Source organism: Neodiprion lecontei, chromosome 5 (genome assembly GCF_021901455.1).
Source record: "Neodiprion lecontei isolate iyNeoLeco1 chromosome 5, iyNeoLeco1.1, whole genome shotgun sequence".
Lineage (NCBI taxonomy): Eukaryota > Metazoa > Arthropoda > Insecta > Hymenoptera > Diprionidae > Neodiprion > Neodiprion lecontei.
The window spans coordinates 23,348,471-23,371,388 of NC_060264.1; the positions used below are offsets into that span (position 1 = coordinate 23,348,471).

The 22,918-nt window shown below is 46.4% G+C and overlaps 2 protein-coding genes across 4 annotated transcripts; one reads left to right on the forward strand and one right to left on the reverse strand.

The window, feature by feature from the left end:
• Positions 1-837: 837 nt before the first annotated feature.
• On the reverse strand, positions 838-18,279 carry LOC107220822 (acetylcholinesterase). 3 transcript variants are annotated; one of them, XM_015659574.2, is made up of 8 exons: positions 17,966-18,279; positions 10,717-11,054; positions 10,407-10,637; positions 10,027-10,318; positions 9,310-9,957; positions 9,065-9,226; positions 8,443-8,618; positions 838-5,562 (listed from the first exon to the last, which is right to left on the reverse strand). In XM_015659574.2, exons 2-8 carry the CDS (start codon positions 11,036-11,038, stop codon positions 5,363-5,365), a joined length of 2,031 nt encoding a protein of 676 aa, XP_015515060.1. In that variant the 5' UTR covers positions 11,039-11,054; positions 17,966-18,279; the 3' UTR covers positions 838-5,362. The 3 variants fall into 3 exon arrangements, with proteins under 3 accessions (XP_015515060.1, XP_015515061.1, XP_015515062.1); XM_015659575.2 differs by lacking the exon at positions 17,966-18,279 and adding an exon at positions 13,701-13,956; XM_015659576.2 differs by lacking the exon at positions 17,966-18,279 and adding an exon at positions 11,159-11,577.
• A 1,682-nt stretch (positions 18,280-19,961) lies between these two features.
• LOC107220810 lies at positions 19,962-22,281 on the forward strand. Its single transcript, XM_015659549.2, has 6 exons — positions 19,962-20,138; positions 20,848-20,918; positions 21,033-21,186; positions 21,267-21,458; positions 21,750-21,858; positions 21,957-22,281. The coding sequence occupies exons 2-6, from the start codon at positions 20,852-20,854 to the stop codon at positions 22,152-22,154; spliced, it is 720 nt and encodes a 239-aa protein (XP_015515035.1). The 5' UTR covers positions 19,962-20,138; positions 20,848-20,851; the 3' UTR covers positions 22,155-22,281.
• Positions 22,282-22,918: the final 637 nt, after the last annotated feature.

The following is a 22,918-nucleotide window of genomic DNA, read 5'->3' on the forward strand; positions in this document are numbered from 1 at the left end:
TATCGAACGACTACACGCTACGCATTGAGTTCAAATTTCAATGTTCAAAGAGTTGATTTTCAATCGGGCTGTGTCCAATAGTTCTTGATGTCCAATCGGGCTACGTCCAATAAATCTCGTATCCAGTACAGCTCCTGATTATTTTCGGAGTCCAATTAGCTGGTGTCCAAACCATAGACTTATGGAGATAGACTGCGCGGGCTTTGCACCGAGCCCACCGAGCTGAAGTCGCAATAACAAAGAGAGAGCAACAGCTGGAGCCGGACCTCTCGCTTTAATCGGTGTCTTGGCGGGGGAAACACATAGACTCATACAAGTATACCTCGCCACTTATCTTATTGCTTTCCCCGCTTCAAGTCTGCTCCCCACTTTTTCGATCGTGTAACAGAGAGGTCGGCTCCAGCTGAACTCTCTCTTTTTAATTACGGCTTCACCTCGGTGCACACACCGCGGAGTCTATTATATCTCTATAAGTCTGGCGATATCAGCCGCGTGCGAGCAAAAAACAAATGGAGCTGCTCAGTTCAGAGTGTACTTGTACCATGATTTACCTACAATTGAGGTTCAATACGTGGCTCTTCAAAGGAACAACCCGGTACAGGTATGTAGAGTTGGCACCTTCGCTAAGGACTCTCAGGTTATTTGACAAGATACCACGTGTGTTGAATTGCCTTTCAAACGCGCGTTAGCTGTATCATGGGATTTATGTCCGTTTAGTCGCACCTTCCATCCGACGTAAAATTCTCATACACCGAACCCCAGGTAACACATAATGAAGCTACAGATAATTCAAATGAAAAAGGATCGTACGGTACGCGTAATTCCAATTGAAAGAGCTGATTCTGAACATTATACCCTGCTAGTTGTATGTACAAGCAATAAATTACTTTATTTATTGTATAACATGTACAATACGTGTATTATATACATATATCCACACACGCGTGCATACATCTATGTATGTATGAGTTCATACATATGTATACATGTACCGGACAGTTACGGGAACGTGGCATTGTGTACGCACTTTTTTCCGCTTTTGTAAGTAACAAGGTATGCATTATATACACACGTCGGTTATAAGTATGCATATGTGTATATTATATGTATAGGTATACTCATTAGGCCTGTGGGCTACTGTTTCTCGAGCGAATGTCTATAGGTATGTATGTATAATGTCATGCGTGTACAATGTATGTTGAAATTTTTGATCTCGTCACGAGACTCAAACCGGGATTGCACTGATGTGGATGCAATCCACGAATCGTTGCTCATATTTTACATTCATTTTCTATCCTTCAATGTATTGTGCAGTAGGTGTCAGCTATGCAATGCAATGACGTATAAATAATAACGATAATAGTAATGGGTGTACATTATATGCAGATCCATCATCTTACAAGTCACATCTACTATATTCAAATATACAATCAGTTTTTCATAGCTCTATAACGGAACACCTGCATACGTAGATATGATAGGTGCTATACACACTATGTACGTATGTTGATTATCATTTTCTTATATTAAATTTGTGTGTATGTATACATATATAAACGCGCAATTTTGCGACAGCCAACTTATCAAGCAAATAATCGGTAATCTTACTTCTTACAATTAGTTATATTATCTGAAAATTGAATTGTCAGAAGAAATTGTATCATAGTCTTATATGCTGGATATTTCATTTTCCGAGTATTACAAACAATGGTGAGAGAAATTATAACCCTCACCTAAAAAAATCAATTGGAATACAATCACTGCAAGTTATGGCAATGACTAAGTGATAATAATTCGAATCGAAATCGAGGGTAGAAAGGGAGTTGCATGAAGATGCAAAAAATTAACAATCGATAATACTCCCCACTTGGATAATCCACCAGGTTCGAACCCTTTGCCGCTTTCCGTCTAGACGTACGACATACCTGTAAGCTGTGATATTGTGGTATGTCGGTACTTTTAGACGCCTTAAAATAAACAACTGCATTTGAATTTACCGAGAGGCGTGCGATATTATAAAAAAAAAAGCAAATGTAAAAAGCATCTGCCAAAAGCTGCGTATACATGCATCTGTACAAGCACGATTTGCATTGGACTCTAAATTTGCCGCAGTCAGTATATCTGCATAGATTGTGTATGTGTGTGTGAGAGAGAGCGCGCGAGAGAGAGAGAGAGAGAGATGTGGTGTAATAAAAAAGAAAGTTTCAAAGTAACAATGATTTCTTTTCGTTTATGCCCCTGCTTAGGGGTGATTTCTTTCTAACATTTTTCATCTTTTCTTCTTTACTATGCTATATACCTAATATAATCGTACATACGTTGTGTTAGGTCGGAATGTTGCATTATGTACTATAATAATAACTATATGCCTATAAGTACATTATACAGGGCCGAATTCACTACTATACCGAATATTCTTCTATTATAAGTATAATATCATATTTGTAGTTGTATTTAAGGCAGCAAGAAACTTTTTATAGGATTATATAATTATATGACAATTTCTTCTACCGATTTGATACTGGCAATAATAATAAAAATAACAATGATAACAATAATAACAGTAATAATGATAGTGATCATAATAATAATAATAATAACAATGATATTAATGATAATAATGACAACTGTAATGTTGATGATAATGATACTCAAAACAAGAGAAATAATAATAGTAATGATAATAATAGAAATAGAAGTAGTTGCAATAATAATGCGAAAAATAATAGTTATATTAATATCAAGCATACTTGTTGATGTCGTCAGTATTAGTATTAGCCATATTATTTCACTTTACTTCGTTCGTTATATTAATTTTATGTTGCTATTTTTCTTTTTGTTGTTTGTAATTAATAGCGTATACCTATAATATACATAATTATTGATTTATAGAACCAGGATCTTTGCCTAGAAGTCGAGCGCAACATCATTTGTACGATCAATTAGTTTGTGATAACTATACGCGATCGAGAACCTTACGTGCGTAACTGTGCAATTAATGTTGCGTTTTTAATTTCCAATGTGTTCATACATGCAGTGCATATTCCACAATATATGCGGAGGTGTCGAATTGTATTTGAATTCAGGTACACCTGCAGTCGACATCTTATTTACCTAACAGTGTGAGGTCTCCAGATTCCAAGTATGCGGTATAAATAATATTGGAGTAGGTATATTACGAATTTACAGACAGGCCATTCATTTACAACTCTCGGGGTGACGGAAGATTGGGTCACTTTGTTTTTCTCCCCTTTCTTTCCATGTGCTTAAAATTGTATAAATAATAATTATAATATTGTATTCTTAAATCGCCCTCTAGCTACAATCTATGTGTATTTTATATTATAATGAATAATTGTAATTATATTATATATATATAGTATATGTTATTATACAAATAAATATATTATATATATGTGTAGTATAAAGCTTACTAGTAGGCTCTCGTATATGTATTATATATGTATATTTATAATAATGTCGTTAGTTTTCGGTATAATAATTTTGTTCTCTCGTATATTTTCTTTTCTTATCTTTCATCATTTTCTCTCTATAGTTTATATTCATATTCATACTATAGATATAATATTATAGCTTGGTGCGGTACGCGTTCGTTTTTTAATATAATCTGCATTTTTTAGAGTTTGTATGTTTGTATACATACCCGTACCAGATTTTATGGGCATATTATATAAAATTAATCAAGCAAGCTATTCTACTACCAGCTAGTTCAGGAAAACTCTGCTTTTATTAGTAATCAGCATCTTCTCGCTGTTTCGCGATAAGAAGCTAAAATATGTCATGGAAGCTCAACTACGATACCGCGATATGAAAAATGAAGCTCTGACCTAACCGATCGCGTGCTGAAACTTCCCCATACATCTGTGATAAATGAGCAAATTTCAAACGACACAATAACACGGTACATCGCATACGTGCGAGACTGAAATTTCAGCTTATCGCAATTCGAATTATTCAATATTGGCCAATTATGTACGCACAGGTATGTATACGTTATACGTACAACGTGTGACGCGTACTTGCTTATTTCGTCTTTCTAATTCACGCATCCGTGCAACGTATATACCTACACACAGTATCATTATACGTATTAACAGCTTACAAAGTTGAAAAGAAACCCGCGAAAAAAAGAAAGTGTACCATCCCCGTATTTGTAAATGCAGTCATCATATCTAAAAGAACCAGTATACATTTATACGAATTATTAATGACATACGCGCGCACGGGCTGCGTGCATTGTCAAGCAATATCATAGGTATATGGTATAGGTATATTTTGTATTATGTGCGTATGTATGTACGTATGTTCGTATGCGTGCATATGTATAATTAAGTATTTGAATGAAATTTTTTTTCCATTTTTAGGGGTGCATAATGCAGTGCAAGCCAAAATAAGGAGGACGTATTTTTTGTTTTTCGTTAAAAATGATAATTTTTCATGTTATAGCTGATTGAATTTCACTGATTTTAATATATATAGATATATCTTAACATGGGTGACGTCACAATGTTATAGTTTTCAATCTGTTATATTAATGACAATTTTGATTCAATTGAAAAAATAAAAAATATGTCCAAAATATTTTTTTCCAATCTACAAGAATATGAAATGAAAAAATTTCATTCAAATACTCAATTAGTGAGTGTGTTGTATATTACCGGGCGCATTGGCAAAGCGTATCTTTTTTGTTAACACCTGCCTATAATAACCTGATCCCTATATCCTACATATCATATCATATGTATATGTATATTATATGTGGTACGTATAACGTCTCTACGTCCCTGGGTCCCCCCGTATTATAGGGTGGTCGCGAGGGTGTGTAAAACGGGGATATCGCCCCATCCTCGACCGACGACCGACGACGAGGCATTCGGTCCTTACTCCTCGTGCAGCGAGGGCGAGTCTGGGGACCCTGAAGGCAGCTGCGCTCCGTACTGTCGCATTATTATACATATACCTACCCTCTGTGGACTCTGCGGCCTCCCGGCGGCCACGTGCTTCAACTACACTGATATGTTTGCAATTTGTCGTTTATTTTATTTATTTTTTTTTTTTTATTATTTCTATTTTTTATTTTTTTTTTATTTTCTTTATCCTTTTTTTTCTCTTCTCCTTCGTTGACACGCGCGGTGCGTGCATATACACAACGAACGTGCGACGTACACGAACCGTCGCGTACCATTATATGAGCAATACACATATACGCACACCCATAGTATACGCCTCCGCGTCTGGCATAGGTGTATGATACATATATCTATATTACGTGGGGCATCTCTCTATAATGTGATGCATACGTCGAAGGTACAAAGGGTTGCGGCGCGGCGACGGAGTCGAGCTACACGAGGCCTCGCGCGTTCGAGGGTTTCGACGCCAGGTGAACCAGCCGAACCGTCGGGTATAACGTGCTACGGTGCCATAGAACGACTCCGAGAGCCGTCGCCAGCAGCAGGCTCGTCACCCCGTCGCTACCCGTAACTTCCCGCATCCCCGACGCTCCGCTGGTGCATTTTTCGCCGGGGCTACTCTTCATGTTCGCTGAAACACATAGGATGCAATAGAGGATCATGGTTATTTCGATCATTTGATAATTCTCGGGGAATCTGGTCTCTTCGTGCGCCAAAAATTCTATTTTACAGCCTATGCATACCGAGTTATTTTCTTGATGCACCCAACAGTGATGCCTAATTATAAGCAATTCAGGGCACTCACACACTCTGAGCAGAACTAAGCTCAGAGTTTCATCGGTAGACCCTGGCTGTCGGTCTTCTGCTAGCCATAGACTTATAACTCGGAGATCTGCTCAGAGTGTATGTGTACCCTGAATTGCCTATAATTAGAGATCGCAATGAGGTGCTTTACGGAAATAACTCCGTATACACAACGATGATTGCTGACACAACAGTCGTACGCTACAACACATGCATAATGTACAATGAGCTGCAAAACGAAAGTTTGATTGATCAATGAAGAGCAGAAATTAGGTAATTCTGTTATAACGCTTGGATGTCTATGCGGCATATAGGAAGCGATTTCTAATGACGCTTCGCCGATAGATAGGCAACCGAAGTTACACATGGAGTATTTTCTGCGTGAAGATGTAACGACGGTTGCCTATTTGCCGGCGAAACGTCGTTCGCATCTTCGTTAATGTTTGTATGAATAAGCGCAGTCCTCCTCAAGTTTCAATTGCTTCTTAGAGTGGACTTTTTCGACGCAATTCATGCGCACCGCAGTGTCTCACGTTATTACCGCACATATGGGGCGGCAATGACGGAGGTAAATTTCGCGGGCGCGGAAGTATCGGCAATGGGGCGGGAGGGGGGGGGGGGGGGGCGTACAAGGGGGTTCCCCTTGCCATCGAATGCGTAGAACTACGCGCTATCGGCTTGACCCGGTCCCATAGCCCGCGTATGTATGTACGTGCTTCGGTCTACAGTGTGTATGCCGTGACGGCATTGATCCAACTCGGGCCGCCGGTTCGCCGCTGCTGTCTCCGCATGGTAGGGGGGTGTATTGTAGGTCGGATACAGGCAGATAGGGCACATTTCGGTCTCGGTTTATCACCGCTTTTTTCGGCCTTTCGCGCAACGAACGAGATATTGCGAACACTGCAGTAGCTTGGACGCGATCAAACCGACGTCAATAACTCGACGCTCTATAATCGTCCTTTATACCGATACACCTTCAACGCAAATTAGACATATACCCATCGTTAATGAGTGAGCCTATCCTCTTCTGGATTATAAGACAATCTTCGTTCGATATGACTAATGTTTATTTTTCTAAGAAACAGGTCGCTATAATTGCATGGTTTCAGTGTTATCACTGTCTACAAACTGATGGTAAATGAACTCATATAGTTAGTTTGTCCCATTGACCAAAGAGATTGCAGGAAGAATCTATAAGAGGGATGCCTGGCTGCTAGGGTGCCAAGAACGGATGGGGCGGGAGGTGCAAGAGAAAGGAGGGACAGAATTTCTTTACAACGCAATACGCCGGCCGTGGGGTCACAGACGATTGGCAGTGATTCGTTTGCCGCGACACGTCCCACAGTGGCGCACATAGCCCAGAAAATGATGCTGCGCCTTTGTCCAAAACCATCGTCCCACCACCCCGACTCTACAACGTGATCGGTACGAAGAAACCCTTTCTTTCGTATTATATTCGTTCTCTGGTTCGGTATTCTTTTTTCTCTTGAAAAAGCACCAAATTTTTTACCCTTACGCTCTATAATTATAGTCGAATTCCCCGTGTTACGGGTATTCGTGTATGCGCCTATGACGTAGTAGGTATCGGAAATTTGCAGACGTCACACCGACGCGACTGCATGCCCGTGTATGATGGTGTCCGACGTCATAACCCAGTTTAACTCCGGTGTCAACCCCTCTATACGTATAGCCGGCCAGTGACGTCGGCGCGGAGGTAGCAGCGTCATAGTAAACGCAGGGCCAATGACCCCCTCTCATTCCGTTCCCCTTTCCCTTCCCTTAAGCCACCGCACCGTGAAACACACACACATACGCGTACGCATTTGCACACATGCCACGAGGTGCAGTGATCCGCGATCTAGGAACTGCAGGGACCGTATTGCGGAGGGTATGTGTCTGGTACCCGTGGCACCTGCTGCAGTTACTCAGGTTCATACCATGTAAAAATCGGCCTGAGGATATAAAAATAGACTTATCATCACCGCCAATGACTGAGTGTGTATGTCAAAACTGCACGAACCCGTAAGGTGCAGGTCTGCAGTCTACACTATGCATGCCGAGTTGCACGTAGATATGCACTATGCAGGCACTAAGCTCCTTAGACGATATAATACCAAGAGCCTGTGCATACACGTGTATACATATAATGCACATACGTAGGTATGTGTTTTACGAACTCTGCAACCGGCTCCGCAGTGAAGTTAATGCCATTTTTACGAGGGCTACCGCGGCGATGTGTCCATGTATACGTAGGTATACAAGTATCTACCTATAGCATACGTATACATATATTTATGTTGATGGTATACCTGCAGCATTCCGGTACCGACCTAAATTTCTTCTTTGGCATCGCGAATATACGCTGCAGCTGGAACCGCAGCCCATCCCCCCCGCTCTCGGCCTGCACCCTCGCTCTACTTCTTTCAAATGTATAATAATGCCTAATAACTTAGCCGCGCATGGAACGAGAGTGGGTGCGAAGGAGTGAGTTGGTGAGAACATGATTATAATCACGGTGCAAGTAGTGGGGGAAATCGTGGCTGTATCTTTCACGGAATACCTTTGAACATTTTACAGATATATAATATAGGTATACCTATACATATACAATATGTATATCTATATACGATACTGCAGATTTTACTGTGATACAAAAAATATCGAACAGGAGAGTAATTGTACATATAGCTTTATATACTGCACTCACCGGTGGCTGCGATAAGCTGAGGTAGATACTTCTTCCAGAAGGCGCATTGCTTCGACCTGGGACCATATCCAATTTCGGTAGAGTTCGTCGCGAGCGTCAGATACTCTCTTTTGGCGAAGGTGTGTTCAGGCCAGGTCGTCTCTGCCCATGAACCATCGTCCCCCATATTAGGGTTCCTGAAAACGATCGTTTCTCAGTTTCGCGGTTTGAGCCGAAAATTGCCGTCCGCGCGGACGTATGTATGTTACGTTGGTCATTTATTCACGAAGATCCATTCATAATGCATGCATTACCGCGCGGCTGCTGTAGTTCGATTTCGGACCGATGTGAAACAGTTAATAATAATAGAAAAAGAACCTAAAGAAAACACATGTCCCCATGATTTGTCGAAACAGCTCTAATGATTCACGCTGTATAACGTATGATATGTTACATAGTGTCACACACTCTAATTACAGGATCGCACAAATTTTCTCACGAGTATCAAGAGCCGTTTTCGCGATACATATTATACGTACGTTACAGTTTACCTTTTTTTTCTTTTGCACACACTTGATATGGCTCTTGCTGAAGTACGAATTAGCTGGAGGTGTGTAGTTGTTATAATTTGCATGCGGCTTACCCAGTTTTAGCGAAGTTGGCCCAGTACCTCATCATCCGTTTCGAGAGGTATACTTCTTCCCGGGTGTAACCCCGAGAGGAATCAAGCGGCTCGCCGAATATGTAGCTTATCTCGTCGGCGTGCATAACACCGGTCCACGAGGGCCATGGATTGTTCGCCGATCTGAGTAGAAGTTATATACGCACGCAGCGTTAAAATACTAGATAGGTAGGTATATTGGTGAAAAACAAAATTTGTCCACCGACCTGTGGGTGTAGTAATACATGTAAACCGTATTCCCGGTCTCGGCGTAGCGGGCCGCGAACTCGTTCACGTTGCAGGTGAAGTGATAGTCGCCGACGATCTTGTCAAGGGCGTCCCGGTTGCGGTAGGGGTCGTCGGGTCGGAGCCAGTCGGTGTACTCGTAGACGATAGCATTGCGAGCTATCTGGTTGACGTAGGGATTCAGCTCCCTCACAGCCCGGAGGAACTCATCCCGGCTAACCTTGACGTCCTCCGTACCGTCAATCCGGAAGAGCTCTGTCAGGTAATATATGATGAAATAGTAGCCCTCTTCCGTGTTAGAGCCCATAAGGATGTTCGCCCGCTTGAACGAAGGGTTCGTAGGGCTTGAGGCGAGCGAGCGCTGGGGGGTCTCGTCGAGGAAGGCACCGTCTATCACTGGGACGAACGGGAACTCGCATATGCCCAGGGTGCCCCACTCGTTGTTCACCAGGTCGAACGGGTCCTTACTTCGCAGGCACTCGACGGCGCTGCTGAGGGCCGACTCTTCGTGGGGGCAGCCGAGGGCTTCGGCGAGTCGCAGACCGCGGACCTTTGACTCCTCCCTGGAGATCATCGCCCACGGTGCCGTCGGCGAACCGGACTGCATTATCGCCTGACTGAAGAGGTTTCTGCGGAACGACGAGGAGAAGGTTGAGTCTAGCGATCTTCACTCACCGCGCGAACGACCTTGATTATACCTAGACAGGGGTGAGAGCAGGTGGAAGGACACGGAAACTGCGCCGGCACTCTCGCCGAAGAGGGTCACGTTGTCCGGGTTACCCCCGAACGCTCCGATGTTATCCCGGACCCACTGGAGTGCGAGGACCTGGTCGAAGAGTCCCGCGTTTCCGGGAACGTCGCCGGTGCCGAAATAGAGAAAGCCCAGACTGGCCAGCCGGTACTGCATCGAAACGAGGATCACGTTTTCCTCAGAAACCAGCGTCCTGTGATCGTAAACATCGAGTGTCGCGGTTCCGGAGTAGAATCCGCCTGCGAAAGGCGACGGATGGCACGTTAGACGGACTTTTTCCCGAAACCTCAGTGGGAGAATCTGTAGACTGAAATTGACAGGACTCACCGCCGAATATCCAGACCATAACCGCCGCGTTAGTAGGCCGGGGTCGAGGCGTTACGACGTTCACGTAGAGGCAGTCCTCGCTCAGGGGGGTGTTCGGGTTCCACATCGTCGCCCCGGGAAAGTCCCCGAATACGGTGTCGAGGATCTGGACGCAGCTGTTGGGAGGCGTGGTGGTGTTCAGTATTCCGTCCCAGCGTTCCGCCGGCCGAGGATGACGAAACCTGAGGGGGCCTATGGAGAATCGGAGCGAACCGGTGAATCGTACATGTAACTTATAACGAATCAACCTCTTTCGCGTCGAGTTTCATACCTAGCGGCTTCTGGGCGTAGGGGATGCCCATCCACGCGTCGACCTTCTTCCCGGTTGTTGCTGTCAGCGTGACACCTCGCACCTTTCCCTTTCTAGTGCGCACCACCAGCTCGTCATCGGGGTTCAGGTTCAGGGACTCGGGCTTAGGCAGCGGATGTTCACCCTTTGCAATGTCCTCGTGGGAGATGTCCGCGTGGTGCCTCCTACCCCGGTGGGGTGGCGAACAGCGCCCTATCTCTCCCATCAGCATCACGAGAAGAACAGTCAGGGCGATCGGGGCCCCGGCCACGAGAAAGGCCGTGGGTCTCCGGCTCCTCGACATCTTTCACTCTTCCAGACTGCGGAAATCGCAAAATTGATTATATTATACTCATTTTCACGATAGCATAGAGTGAAGCGAAGGATGAAAGTTGTACCAGGGCCATTTCAAGTGTGTGCGTACCTTATGAAGTTTTAATACGATGATTGCGCCCACACTTTTAGGCAACTGAAGATACACTCAGTGACGTACCCGCTTGCATTTAAGCAATTCAGTCGGCTTTTTATCGTTCGAACTTTGTTTCGAGCTATTGGTTGCATACGGCCCTGTCTTAAATGGATGTCGAATATCCTATGGTGTGCATACTCGAAATTACCCTGCATACATTATACTGAATAAATAATCCCATGCTGTCTAAAAAAATTCACACCATGTGACCTCATTGGTGATATGCAATGGATATTGATATAATACTCCAAGGATCTTCCCCCCTTGCAGTGCAGCATTCTTTGGCATATGTTGCGATGAATAAGTCGCACGAAGGTTCGATGGCTCAGGTCGTAAGTCGGCGGAGTAGAGACAACAGCTGTTTCGCCCACGCTCCAACCCCCCGACGTAGTAATACTCCTCGTACTACAGATCAAAAGCCCACGCTTACGCCTACGCTTACGCGACTGCACGACGCCGCGGCGTCGCGGTCGTATAATATAATATGTGAACTAGTATAGGGAGAGTTGGTCGTTCGACAGCTGAATTTCCAAATTATCCATGCGCGAAATCATGACATAATTCGCATCCTCGCGTGCAGTGTGGAGGCAGTCACCGAAACGAAAAAAATCTGGCACACCAAAGTAGGTGTGTTTGAACCAGGGTATAGGGATGGTCGTGTACACGCAATACTGGTCAGCCTTGCGTGATGATGTGTAGTACGACGTCCGCCTCGTTCACGGATTAAGCAAATTTATCCGCGGAGCGTGACGGAAACAGAACTGTGTATAGCTTGCTTCGAACATAAAATTGAACAGATTTATAGAAAGACGAGCCGTGAAGAGGAAAACTTATTGTTAGTTTAGCCAGGAATATTTAAGATTGATCCAGCCATATCTTATGGTTTCCACGACCGCAAGCATATATCTTTCTCCTCTCTCAACAAGAAACACTCTCACGGGACGCGATTAACGGGTCGTTTTAGCTGTATACAAATAGTTTCACATGACGAGTGTACGACTGATTCTACGCATACAACAGAAAGCATCCCAAAAACGTTTACGAAATAATTCTGATTCACGTGTAACGTCCACTGAAACATGTTGCACGGCACATGCGAGGGCATAGAACCGTATCCAAATTTCGGGAAGCTTTCGTCTCAAAACCGGTAAAACATACTTTCCGGTCGGAACACCCTGTATATCGATCGGAAAGGACCTACCCCCTGTGGACATACATATATACCTTGATAGCGGTTGGCGACGGTGTCGGGCTGCCGCGTAGGGAAGATGTATAGCCGGGAGGATTGGGAGGGAGCCAGGGAGGAGAGGTAACGGTGGATATTACTGAACTCGATTCGATTTTCGATACGTATTGACCAGTAGTGTGCTTCCTCCCCTCTTACACGCTCAGGTGTACACGTCTGTGACGTGATGGTATAGATTGATCATCACATACCGCGCACACGTGCAGCCTCCATCCCCGGAATTTGGTTTTTATCGTCCGAGCTTGCGCCTACACCCGCAAAACGCAGAAAGCACCGTACACCGGCAAACACCGGATGAAGAAAGCGCTGGCCGATACGTCCGAACACGCGTACCTGCACGCGGCGTATACTATAGGTACATCGTACATTAATAGTATAGGCATTTATAACTGGTATGCAGGAACGGGCCGGGGGCGGGTGGGAGATGACCTAGAGATGTCACTGGGTTAGCGTGCCCAGGGGCCATCTATAACCCTGGAGATATACCCGCACCCCCTGCCGCCTATTCCAGAGCATAGATACGCTCGCCAGTCATCTGTTTTATGATTGTACCTGCCACTCGTCCGCCTACACCCTCGGCACTCGCGAATACATAATACATGATGCAGGGCAGCGTGTGTCGCACTCGCTCCGCGTGCACGTTTCCCTCGAATTGCGCCGTACAACTCGAGGAACGAAGATCTCAGACGGACGGACCGCCCGAGTCTTCCGAATCCGCATTGTCAGTCACGCGTCGAACGAGCTCCTCTACGTGCTCGCTCGGTAAAATACGACCGTACGTACATGGATGTAAATATGTAACATGTATCGCGAGGGTACGTATAGGTATACGTACGTGACTTTGCGCGCTGAGCGGCCACCGTTGCAATTTCGTACGCATGTGCCTAATTTATGTACGTCGGCAGTCAACCCGGATGATCCGTGTGACTTAACACCGGTGCCGCGGATATTCCGAACAGTCAGCGAAATGTTTAACAATGCAAAATCCCAACCCTCTGGCACACGATGTACAGGTATTACTTTTACGCGAAAGTTTAGCATCAACGGCTGATTAAACGGCACGTATATGGAACAAGGGGCCACGTGGCAAAATCTACCGCAGACGTGGCAGCAGCCAGCAGGATTCGTCAGCACAATTTAAATTCGGTCGGACAGAGATAAACAAAAATACAGTAATCCTTGCTATATTCGTATCTCCCCCTCGTCATTCGTGTGTGCAAAAGCTGATGTGCAGGATTATACGATACCTACCCAAATTCTCAATCGTTGCACATGCGGAATTTTAGTGCATGTGTGTAACTGTGACGTTTGCGAAACTGCCAGCCAGCCGGCCATGATCAAACTCAAATTATAACTTTCTGTATACACATGATGAAACAAGTGTTACATTCACAGATGCATATTGTGCGCTGGCTCGCCGCATGCATTTGACGGCATGAGGCGGATCTAGCGGACTCGCGTTCGATCAACCTCCACACATACACACGTATGACTGTACCGCGTAATACTGCGGATACTCTGCGGCTCAAGCTTTCTCGCGGCGGGTGTCACAGCCAGGGCCCTTGCTGCACATTTACATATACACCATGGAACTGATAGGGGGGGGGGGGGGGGGGGGGGTATTCCTACGTCCGCACCGTATTACCGTCATTTGACGAGTCTCCCGAGCCCCCGGCTAATTGCTCGAGTTAATTTACACGCCTGCAGGAATTATACACGCAACACAGACCTGTGTGTTGGGACAGCGACAGTAAAGCGAAACGCATTCCTGTGCACATACTTATACATCGGTGATAAATTACGTTGCATTCTTGTATACTTGGGCAACGGTAGCAAGGCGCAAGCAAAGATTATTGTTCGTATCCACTTGTGTAAGGAGCGACATACCTATTCCTACATTCCTGTAGTACCGTTTAAAAACAATAAGGAGCCTGCCAGAGGGGCAGCAGCCCTTGACCCGGTTAACTCAAGTGACCCAAATATTGACCCCGTCCGTTCGCGGCGCGACGCGACGCGATCCCGGATTTACCTGCCCCCACCTCCTAGTTGGGGTGTGCAAGCAGATTTACGGATCTTCCGTCTTTTTTCTCGCCATACCTCCGACGAGACACACGGTGGAAAATAGTGCTAAGTGTTACAGCGGGCCATATCAGGACACTTATGAATGTGTCCCTCAATGTCCAGAATTTTAGGGTGATATTACACATTTACTAGAACCCATCATATTGTCTATCACAATCTATTTGCCTTGCGTATTGTTCATCCAAGTAGCACTATTGTATGCTTATTACGATATACGAAATTTAGTATTACGTATTTTGAATAGAATTTGTACTAGAATAATCTCGATACGGTGTGCATACTCAATGAAGTCTATCAAAAATGCCCCTTACGTAATTCTTTGTCAGTACAGGCCAATATTCTAATTAACTACTAGCAAGAGGAGCATATAAGTGGAAGCAAGCCGTTTGCGAGTGCCGCGAGTAGCCAGACACTCGGGAACAAGCCCCATGTCTCACCGACGTATGAAATATGTGTCGCGAATCGCAAGGATTTGCAGGCGGGCACATCCAGGTTAGCGCGCCGGGTGTACGTACGAGTGGCATTGTTTCACGCGGCACAGTAGGAAATCAGGATGCGATCTATCAAGCCGGGAGTCGGCGTGAGGGAATAGAACGGAGACGACGAGGCGCGTGATTTTTTCCCCTGCCTACCATGCGGTATCTCTAAGTCGACACAGGGCCTCGACGCGGCACGCGATCTTTGGCGGGCGCCTGTGTGCGGGCAACCGATGGCGCGTTGGTGTATAGCGATGGTAGGCAGCTAGGGATGGGCCCGTTTGCATCCCCCGCTGACGCGACGCCGGGAGTGTAGAGGATGCGATAGATTAACCTGGTTAGATAATAATCCGCCCCGTACAGACGTGTAGACGTAATTCTATTCGTGGCATACATCCGATTTGTAGTGTGCGCCGGGCGGCACATGCACGCAAGCACCCGCTCTCCGCAGTTTAGAGCCCGCGAGTAGTTTGTCTGACGGCGGTTAACTCCGCATATACCTATATACCCACCTACCTGTACCAGAGTGGGAGCCGACTTAATTTCCTTCCAGGGCCACTTAAACACGTTACGTTGCCGCGATGGATACCATCGCCTCGTGCCCCCCAATCCACACACCCTATACGCCGCCTGTACGCTGGACCGAATTCTTCGACGCTAGCAAAAAAGGTCGGACAGGGTCGAGAACTTCGAGAGCACCCTCAGATAGTACTCTAACTAGCTGTGGGAAAATATTATAACATAGTGGATCTTCTAACGTGGAAAGTTTTCGCCTCAGCGCTGAACCTCTGACCCTCCAATTTACCTTTCCCCGTGCGACGCTCTGCTATATTTCCTCCCGTTTCCCGGCGTTCTCACGTATACAATAAGTCTGCATTAATGAGACGAATTTTCACGGGGACGAGACAGGCAGGGCCGGTGCAGAGGGCAGAGGGCGAGAGAGGGGCTGATTGAATGATGCTTCTATACCGCGCGCGGGCTATCCGACGGTGGTGGTTCTCCGGGGAACAGCCACTGGCTCAATATATACATATTACACGCTGTGATACATGCGCATGAATACATGTACCTATAAGCATAGGTACGCTCGTCTGCACATCGTCTGTGTACGGAGCATAAGCCCGCCGCTATTGTGTTGTATAACGCCTGAAATGTACTGCCTGCGGCAACAACCATTACATTGTTACATACGATATACCGCGCTGGCGCTATTATTATACTCATTTCTACGCTGCTCTACGCCACTCGACACACATGCCTATGTATATACGTACATACGTACAGCATGTAGATTAGCGAAAACATTAATCTTATTTGTTGGATGCAGTCTGCCTCGTAACACGGTCACGAAACCGGAGTGAAACTATACTCTCAAACGCAGCGTGCAGCGAAGTTCCAAAAACGTTTTTTTCGTTGCAATGTGGCGGATCGTTTTGCACTTGAAGAGAATCAAAGCTGATAATCAAGTCTCTTACTCATTCCTTTTTCTTTTTGCCGCATTACGGTATGAATATTATTATAGCTGGATTTATCTAAAGTGCGTGTGATATCAGCTTTCGATTTGACTCGCAATCACTTTAACGTAATCGATCCAAACAACACCAGGAATGGAAAAAAACCATAACAAAAGCGATCAAGATCCTTGTCTACTACGATTTAAAATGTGATCGAACTATCAGTACGAGAATTACAGGCATCGAACATAACGACACAACAACGACAGACGTACTCGGCCTAAATACAATAATCGGAATTCCGAGTCGAGATGGCGTGGTGTTTACGCGATGGTGAAAAGCCTACCCATCGGACCGAGGAACTTACGCGCGTCGGTGGACTGTACAATTCGCCGGAGGACGACGTGGTCGGGTCGAGTTCGGGTCAGCCGGCAGGCAGGACGTTCGGTGCGCCCGCGCCGTGCCGGGCCGGGCCAGGCAACCCGCGTCGCCCCTCCGCCGTCCGCGTGCCCTTATCGAGGATTCTCTCCTCCTCACCCCGACCCCACGCTCCCGTAAATAATTAACGAGCAATTTTTAATCTTTTCAACCTTATCTTTCACCGCGCGGTAAATTATGCAGCCAACCACGCATACCTTATCCCTCGACGATCGTCCTGCACGCTTAAACGACGCTCCGAGAGTGAAAGACCAGACAAGGTAAGCGGTGGGGGCTCGGCGAGCCAGGCTTTATACACACAAGTGTACACGAGCCTATATCTCCCTGAACCACGCACCGAGATCTGGCCGGAGTTCTTCACGCAATCTATTTCGTGTTCTGCCTAATTTCATTTTTATTATCGGCTCGGTTGTAGTGCCGCATAATTTAACTGCCTAATTTAATCCGGACATTCCTGATTAACGAGCAGATTTGTACACTTGCACATCCAAGCTCATTCGAAGGGGGACTTATTTGTTTTTTCGCAAATCTCACCCCATTATTAATATTAGGATATAATTTGCAACGAGGTCCAAGCATGTGTGCAGCGCCTCGATGAAAGGTTTGTTAGAAATTGTTCAATCGCCGGACGGGTAATTATACCGTGTATATGCGTACAATGCAGGAGAGGAGGGTGGATGCAAGCTTTCTGTGCGGGCAGGTGTAGGTGCATGCACCTATTCTATCCTATTTTCGGTGCAGCAGCTCAGGGGGAGAAGGCCAGGGAGTAAAGAGAAGCCGTGAATAGCGGAGGATGAAAGATAAAGTTGGAGTGCAGTCCGGGTGTTATTGGATGCAGTACTCGACGACTCGACGACAATTAAGGCAAGTGGATACCGGATGGAAGTGGGTACGGGATAAACATCCCGTCGAGTCGTGCAGGCAAGAGCCGAGTACGCGGGGTTAAACTGAGGCGAAGGTGTGGTTGGGCCCCTAATCGTGCACCATGCAAAACAAAACAGATTCGTGAATACGGAACGGAACAGTAGCCGAATGAAATATAGAGAAGATAGGAAGGAGTCGTCACCTGGCAACAGCTGATCCTGGGCGACGGTTCACCGGAACGTCGGGCGCGATGGTACGGGGAGAATGACGACGCGACCTGGGGTGGTCGGGCCGCCCTGCGACTCGCCCGGGGATGATTTTTTCGCCCCGCCGGGGGAAACCACGGGTATCTTTCCAAGGGTTGCCCCCGGGTGGCAGGGATCGCGGGGTCCTGGGACTCGACCGGGGCCACGGGGTCTGCAGGGAGGTCGACGAAAGATGCGGGAGCGAAAACGGTGGACGGGCGAGACTGGCGCGAAGGGGGTAGACCGGGTGTTCGGGCCACACTGACTGCGGAGAGAGCGAACCTCCGGGCTTCCACCCCCGAACCTCCTCTCGGCCCCACCACCCTCTCTCTCTCTCTCTCTCTATTTCTCTCTCTCTCTCTCTCTCAGCCCCATCTCGCCGCGGCTCCTCCGTCTCCCTCGTACCCGCTCTTGCGCCCATCAACGCCGAAGCGATTGCGTACGTATCGCACCCTCTTCGTACCAACCAGCCCCCAAACGACAGCGCCTCTGCCGCCGGCGCGGGGAGGTCCACGTCGAACCTCGGGATGGGTTCGAAAGGCTCGGAAGGACTTCCGCGGCATCGCCATCCCCTGCAGGGGAAAGTCCGAGGAGGCGTGACGCGTTTTATACGGCTGTCGCGCGGTGCTGCCGGCACGCGTTCAACGGGGACCAGCCTCACCCCCGAAGCGAGCGAAGGTGGGGCAGGGTGGGCAGGGTGGACAGGGTGGATCTTAGGGGGCCACCCTCGAAGCCAAGGTCGAGGCGCTACCCACGGTACCGCGAGACTTCCGGTATCGGAAGCGAGACACATGCCGTGTGTGCGGCGTACTCGGCGGAGTTACGGACCTGGAGGGTGAACGACAGAGAGAGAGAGAGAAAGAGAAAGAAGGAGAGAGTAGGAGAGAGAGAGAGAGAGAGAGAGAGAGAGAGAGAGAGGGTTATCCATCAGACATACCCGCAACGCGTGTACACGCTTGTAGTGGGGCATTATTGAAATTATACGAATACGTTACATCTCGACTAGACGTAGTACGTGAATTATCGGATGAGATCGGTAAAAGTTTATCCAGTTATCCGCATGTTCTGCACACGGAGTCGAAATAATTGTAACAACGTACGATGCAGATAACGACGGCATACCCGTTATCTAATACGTTATTGTTATAACGATTGAATTTTTCTTGTCACATTTGACCGAGATACCGATCGTTTTGATTTGCGCCGCGCTTTGATGCCTGTATACTCGCGATCGTAATTATACGATATGCCTATCTCTAGAGTACGGTATTGTGTATATGTTTCCGATGCCGGCGTTTATCTGAATCATCCGTACATTCGTGCCGCGCTAATTGGCAATCGCCAATTAACGATCGATTCCATTTACGAGCCGCAACCCTCATCATTCGTACCACGATATGAATTTGCATTTCGCGAAACGCGTTTGCTGCTTTAGCGATGTGTTCTTGAGGCGAACCGGGAGCGTGAAAAGAAAAGGAACTCGTATACATGCGATACACTTCCCTGTAATGCCCATACATGGTATGCTCCTGTATCTGTACCTTATACAATATCGGTTATATTAGACGGTATAAGAGTTGGATAAATTATAGGCGCCTAGCGAGCATTAATTATCGGGCCAAGGAGCGAGACGGTTTATTTACACAGGGTTGGTATACACCTGTGTATATAATGTACCTCGTTTACACGTGGAGAGTTGGCACCGAATTCGATCGCAACCCAGGGTCGATACTCAAGTGCGACCCAGGTGGGAACCGATCCAACCTTGTGGCTCTCCTGCTCGTGAGGTGAAGGGAGAATGAATTTGGCGCCTCGTTATGCCGAGTGGCATTGAAAAATTGTCCACGTACATAAGAGAAAACTCCCTGCGACTTGCGTGCAGACGAGGGGAGCAAATGATCTCTGCAGCCTCCGGTTGTTAAACTTTCGGGGCGAAAGAGGGGAGTCACGATTAATTGTCGCATATTGCGATCGTTCAGGTGGTCACCCGGCCGAGATAAGCGACAGATGGATATCTCACCCTCAGGTGCGTGATTATGATCGTGTCGCAGAACGTATATATATATATGGGGGAACATCGTTCGACAAACCAGCAGTGCGTGCCTGTGGTTACAGCTCTACGAATCCCGCGTGAGTATAATAGTAGGTTACAGTTCGTTCGACGAATCTATGAATGGTCAGGTTTTGCCGTCAAAGTTCCTGCACGCATCTCGGTTGGACCTTAACTTGTATATTTCATTGCAACGGGAAGAAATTGAATTCCGTCTCTACGAAAATTTCTACTCTCGCCCATCAGTTTTTAAATACCCTGCGTATGAGTCACGAATCTTTTACACGTTCATCGCGGTTTAATTTCAATTTTGGGATTATTTGGCGATCGTAAACGCTCGTCGAAACCCTTACGAGAGTTTTGCTCGGATATAATTCAGGGAGGAAGATTCCGGTCGATATTCCAGCTTATAAACGTGGACGAGCCACCGTCATCCATCAGGTGTATGCCCACATGCTGTATTATATATACCTTGACGTCAAAGAAATCTGATACGCGTTCTCCATATCCCATTCGGTAGGTGAGTAAGAGCGAACGCGAAAACTAATTGAGAAACAATTATAGCGGCATGTTATAGATGATTGATACGAAGAAATCAATTCAACCGATCGAAACGCGCGTTGAACCTGATTAGTCCGAGCAATCAAGTCCCAATTAGATATGGAATCACGATATAACTGTTAGATGATCAGTGATAAGAAGTGTTCGGTCCGTAACCTGCTCCCTCCTCCCTTACAGCCCAGGCGATTATTTTCATTAATTAATTCTATCAAATCGATTTTCACGCAGAGACATGAAATTTTACGGCATAGTTGTCTTCTTGGCGTTTGCCGCCCTTGCCCAGGGAGTGCCCAACAATGGTAAGTTGAAATCAGCTCAGTTTATCACGCTATAATTTGTAATCTAAATAAAATGCGATGAATCAGTGTAATTAGGTAAACGGTAATATGATTTTTATGCTGGCTGATCAACAGCGAGAACGAAGCGCTCGATTAGCGATAATCTGGTGACGTTGGTCGAGAGCATTCAAGCGTTAGCGTCGGCGGCTAACGAAGATTTGGGACTCCCCGCATTCGACCCCTATACGGCTGATTCCCTTGACATTTCGATCAACCAGACTTTGGCAAAGTGTGTATAAACTTAGCCGCATCTTGATTACCGTCCGCATCTCTGACCGATGTGATGAAAATTGTGTTCGTTTCACGCAGATTGGAGGGCGGACTGACCGACTTGAAGATCACGGGTCTGTCGGACTTCTCGATCGACACATTGAAGTTCAGTCTCATAGGACTCAAGTTCACCTTCGGTTTCACCTGGCCCAGTATTACCTTCAGCACAGGATACTCGATCGACGGCACGGTCGCCAGCGTGATACCGATCTACGGTGATGGAGATGCATCGTAAGTTTTGCACTCGTACGGAACCATTGCTAAAAACCCTAGGGGACTTAAGAGGGGATTAAGATCCACAACAGAGAAAACAGAGAGAATGCCGTGCTCTATGTTTTTTCTGAAGCATAATTGCATGGCGTGTTGGTGGCGGTCGGTAAAAAAGAATTCTGGCATGATCCTGCAATGCTTTTGTACCTTTGGCTGGGGTTTTCCTGACCAAATCACCTGGAACATTTTTACCACTGACGCAGGATATTCAACTTGCGTAAAACTTCGTAACGCCTCCAATGTATGTTACAGTGGTGAGATCACCAGCCTGACCGTTTCCGGAACCGCTGGGATATCCATTAAGAATTCGTACCTGTACCTTAAAACTTTGACCAGCGCAGTCAGTTTGGACGATTTCGATGTAAGTGAATTGTGATTTTTTACGCCTGTATAAGGAGGGCGATGCCCGTTCGCAGCAGAGTTCGTGGTTTTTTCCGTTAATGACGATTTTTTTCACAGCTCCAACTTACCGGACTCGTGAACAACGACGACGCATCGGCTCTCATAGCAGCCGTGGTCAGCGACACAGTCCCACAGATCCTCGTGGACTTCCAGGAGCAGATCACCGACGCCGCCAACACCGCGATCACCGAATACGTCGACGACTACCTCGGCAGCATGACGTTGGCTGAACTTCTGGCACTCATCAACAGCTAAATTAATTCCTCACGATCTGCGGGTACTTGGTCGAAATTTCAGTGTAGGACATTGCATTAACCAAGCACCAATCCACGCATTGACTGCAGGAAATGTGAATGAATAAATAAATCATCGAAAATATAAACATCATCTTAGCTTGAATGAAATTCGGTTCAAACCAGGGATTACGGGATCTATCGTTTTCGCAGTAAAGGCCATCAATGCCGTACTTCCGTTACTACGACTTCCGTTTGCAGTACGAGAATGTTGGGTGTTCGCATCAGGCGCTTCTAATTAACGGAAATTTGACTGCCCGCGAATTAAAAATATATTTTCATTCTACTTGTGAGGTCCAATTGTCTCGTATGCAATTGAACCTCCCGTTGTTCGTCTAATTTTCAGTCGCTATATGGCCAGTGTTAAACTGATCTTGTATTTATTCGGAAAGTGGTGAAAAAAAAACTTGTGGCTAATACAGGGTGCGATTTTGTCGGTTGTGCAAAATCGTTTGGATCCAGTCGATAGTGAGTCGTATTGAAATATGGTCAACCAGATTTCGTATCAGTTCTTTGATTACAGCATCGAAACTGCATCAGCAATCGCCTTACAAATGGCAACATTTCATTCCACAGCCCCTTACGACAGGCAATTTCCGAATGTTTTATTTTACTTCTTTTTCATACCGAGCGATGGCGAGACTAGTCAGTCCCTCGTGAGGGCTTGCTGTGAAGTGAGTTGCGATTGTGGTAGGTTGAAAAAATACTGCAGCTATGTGTGCGGGT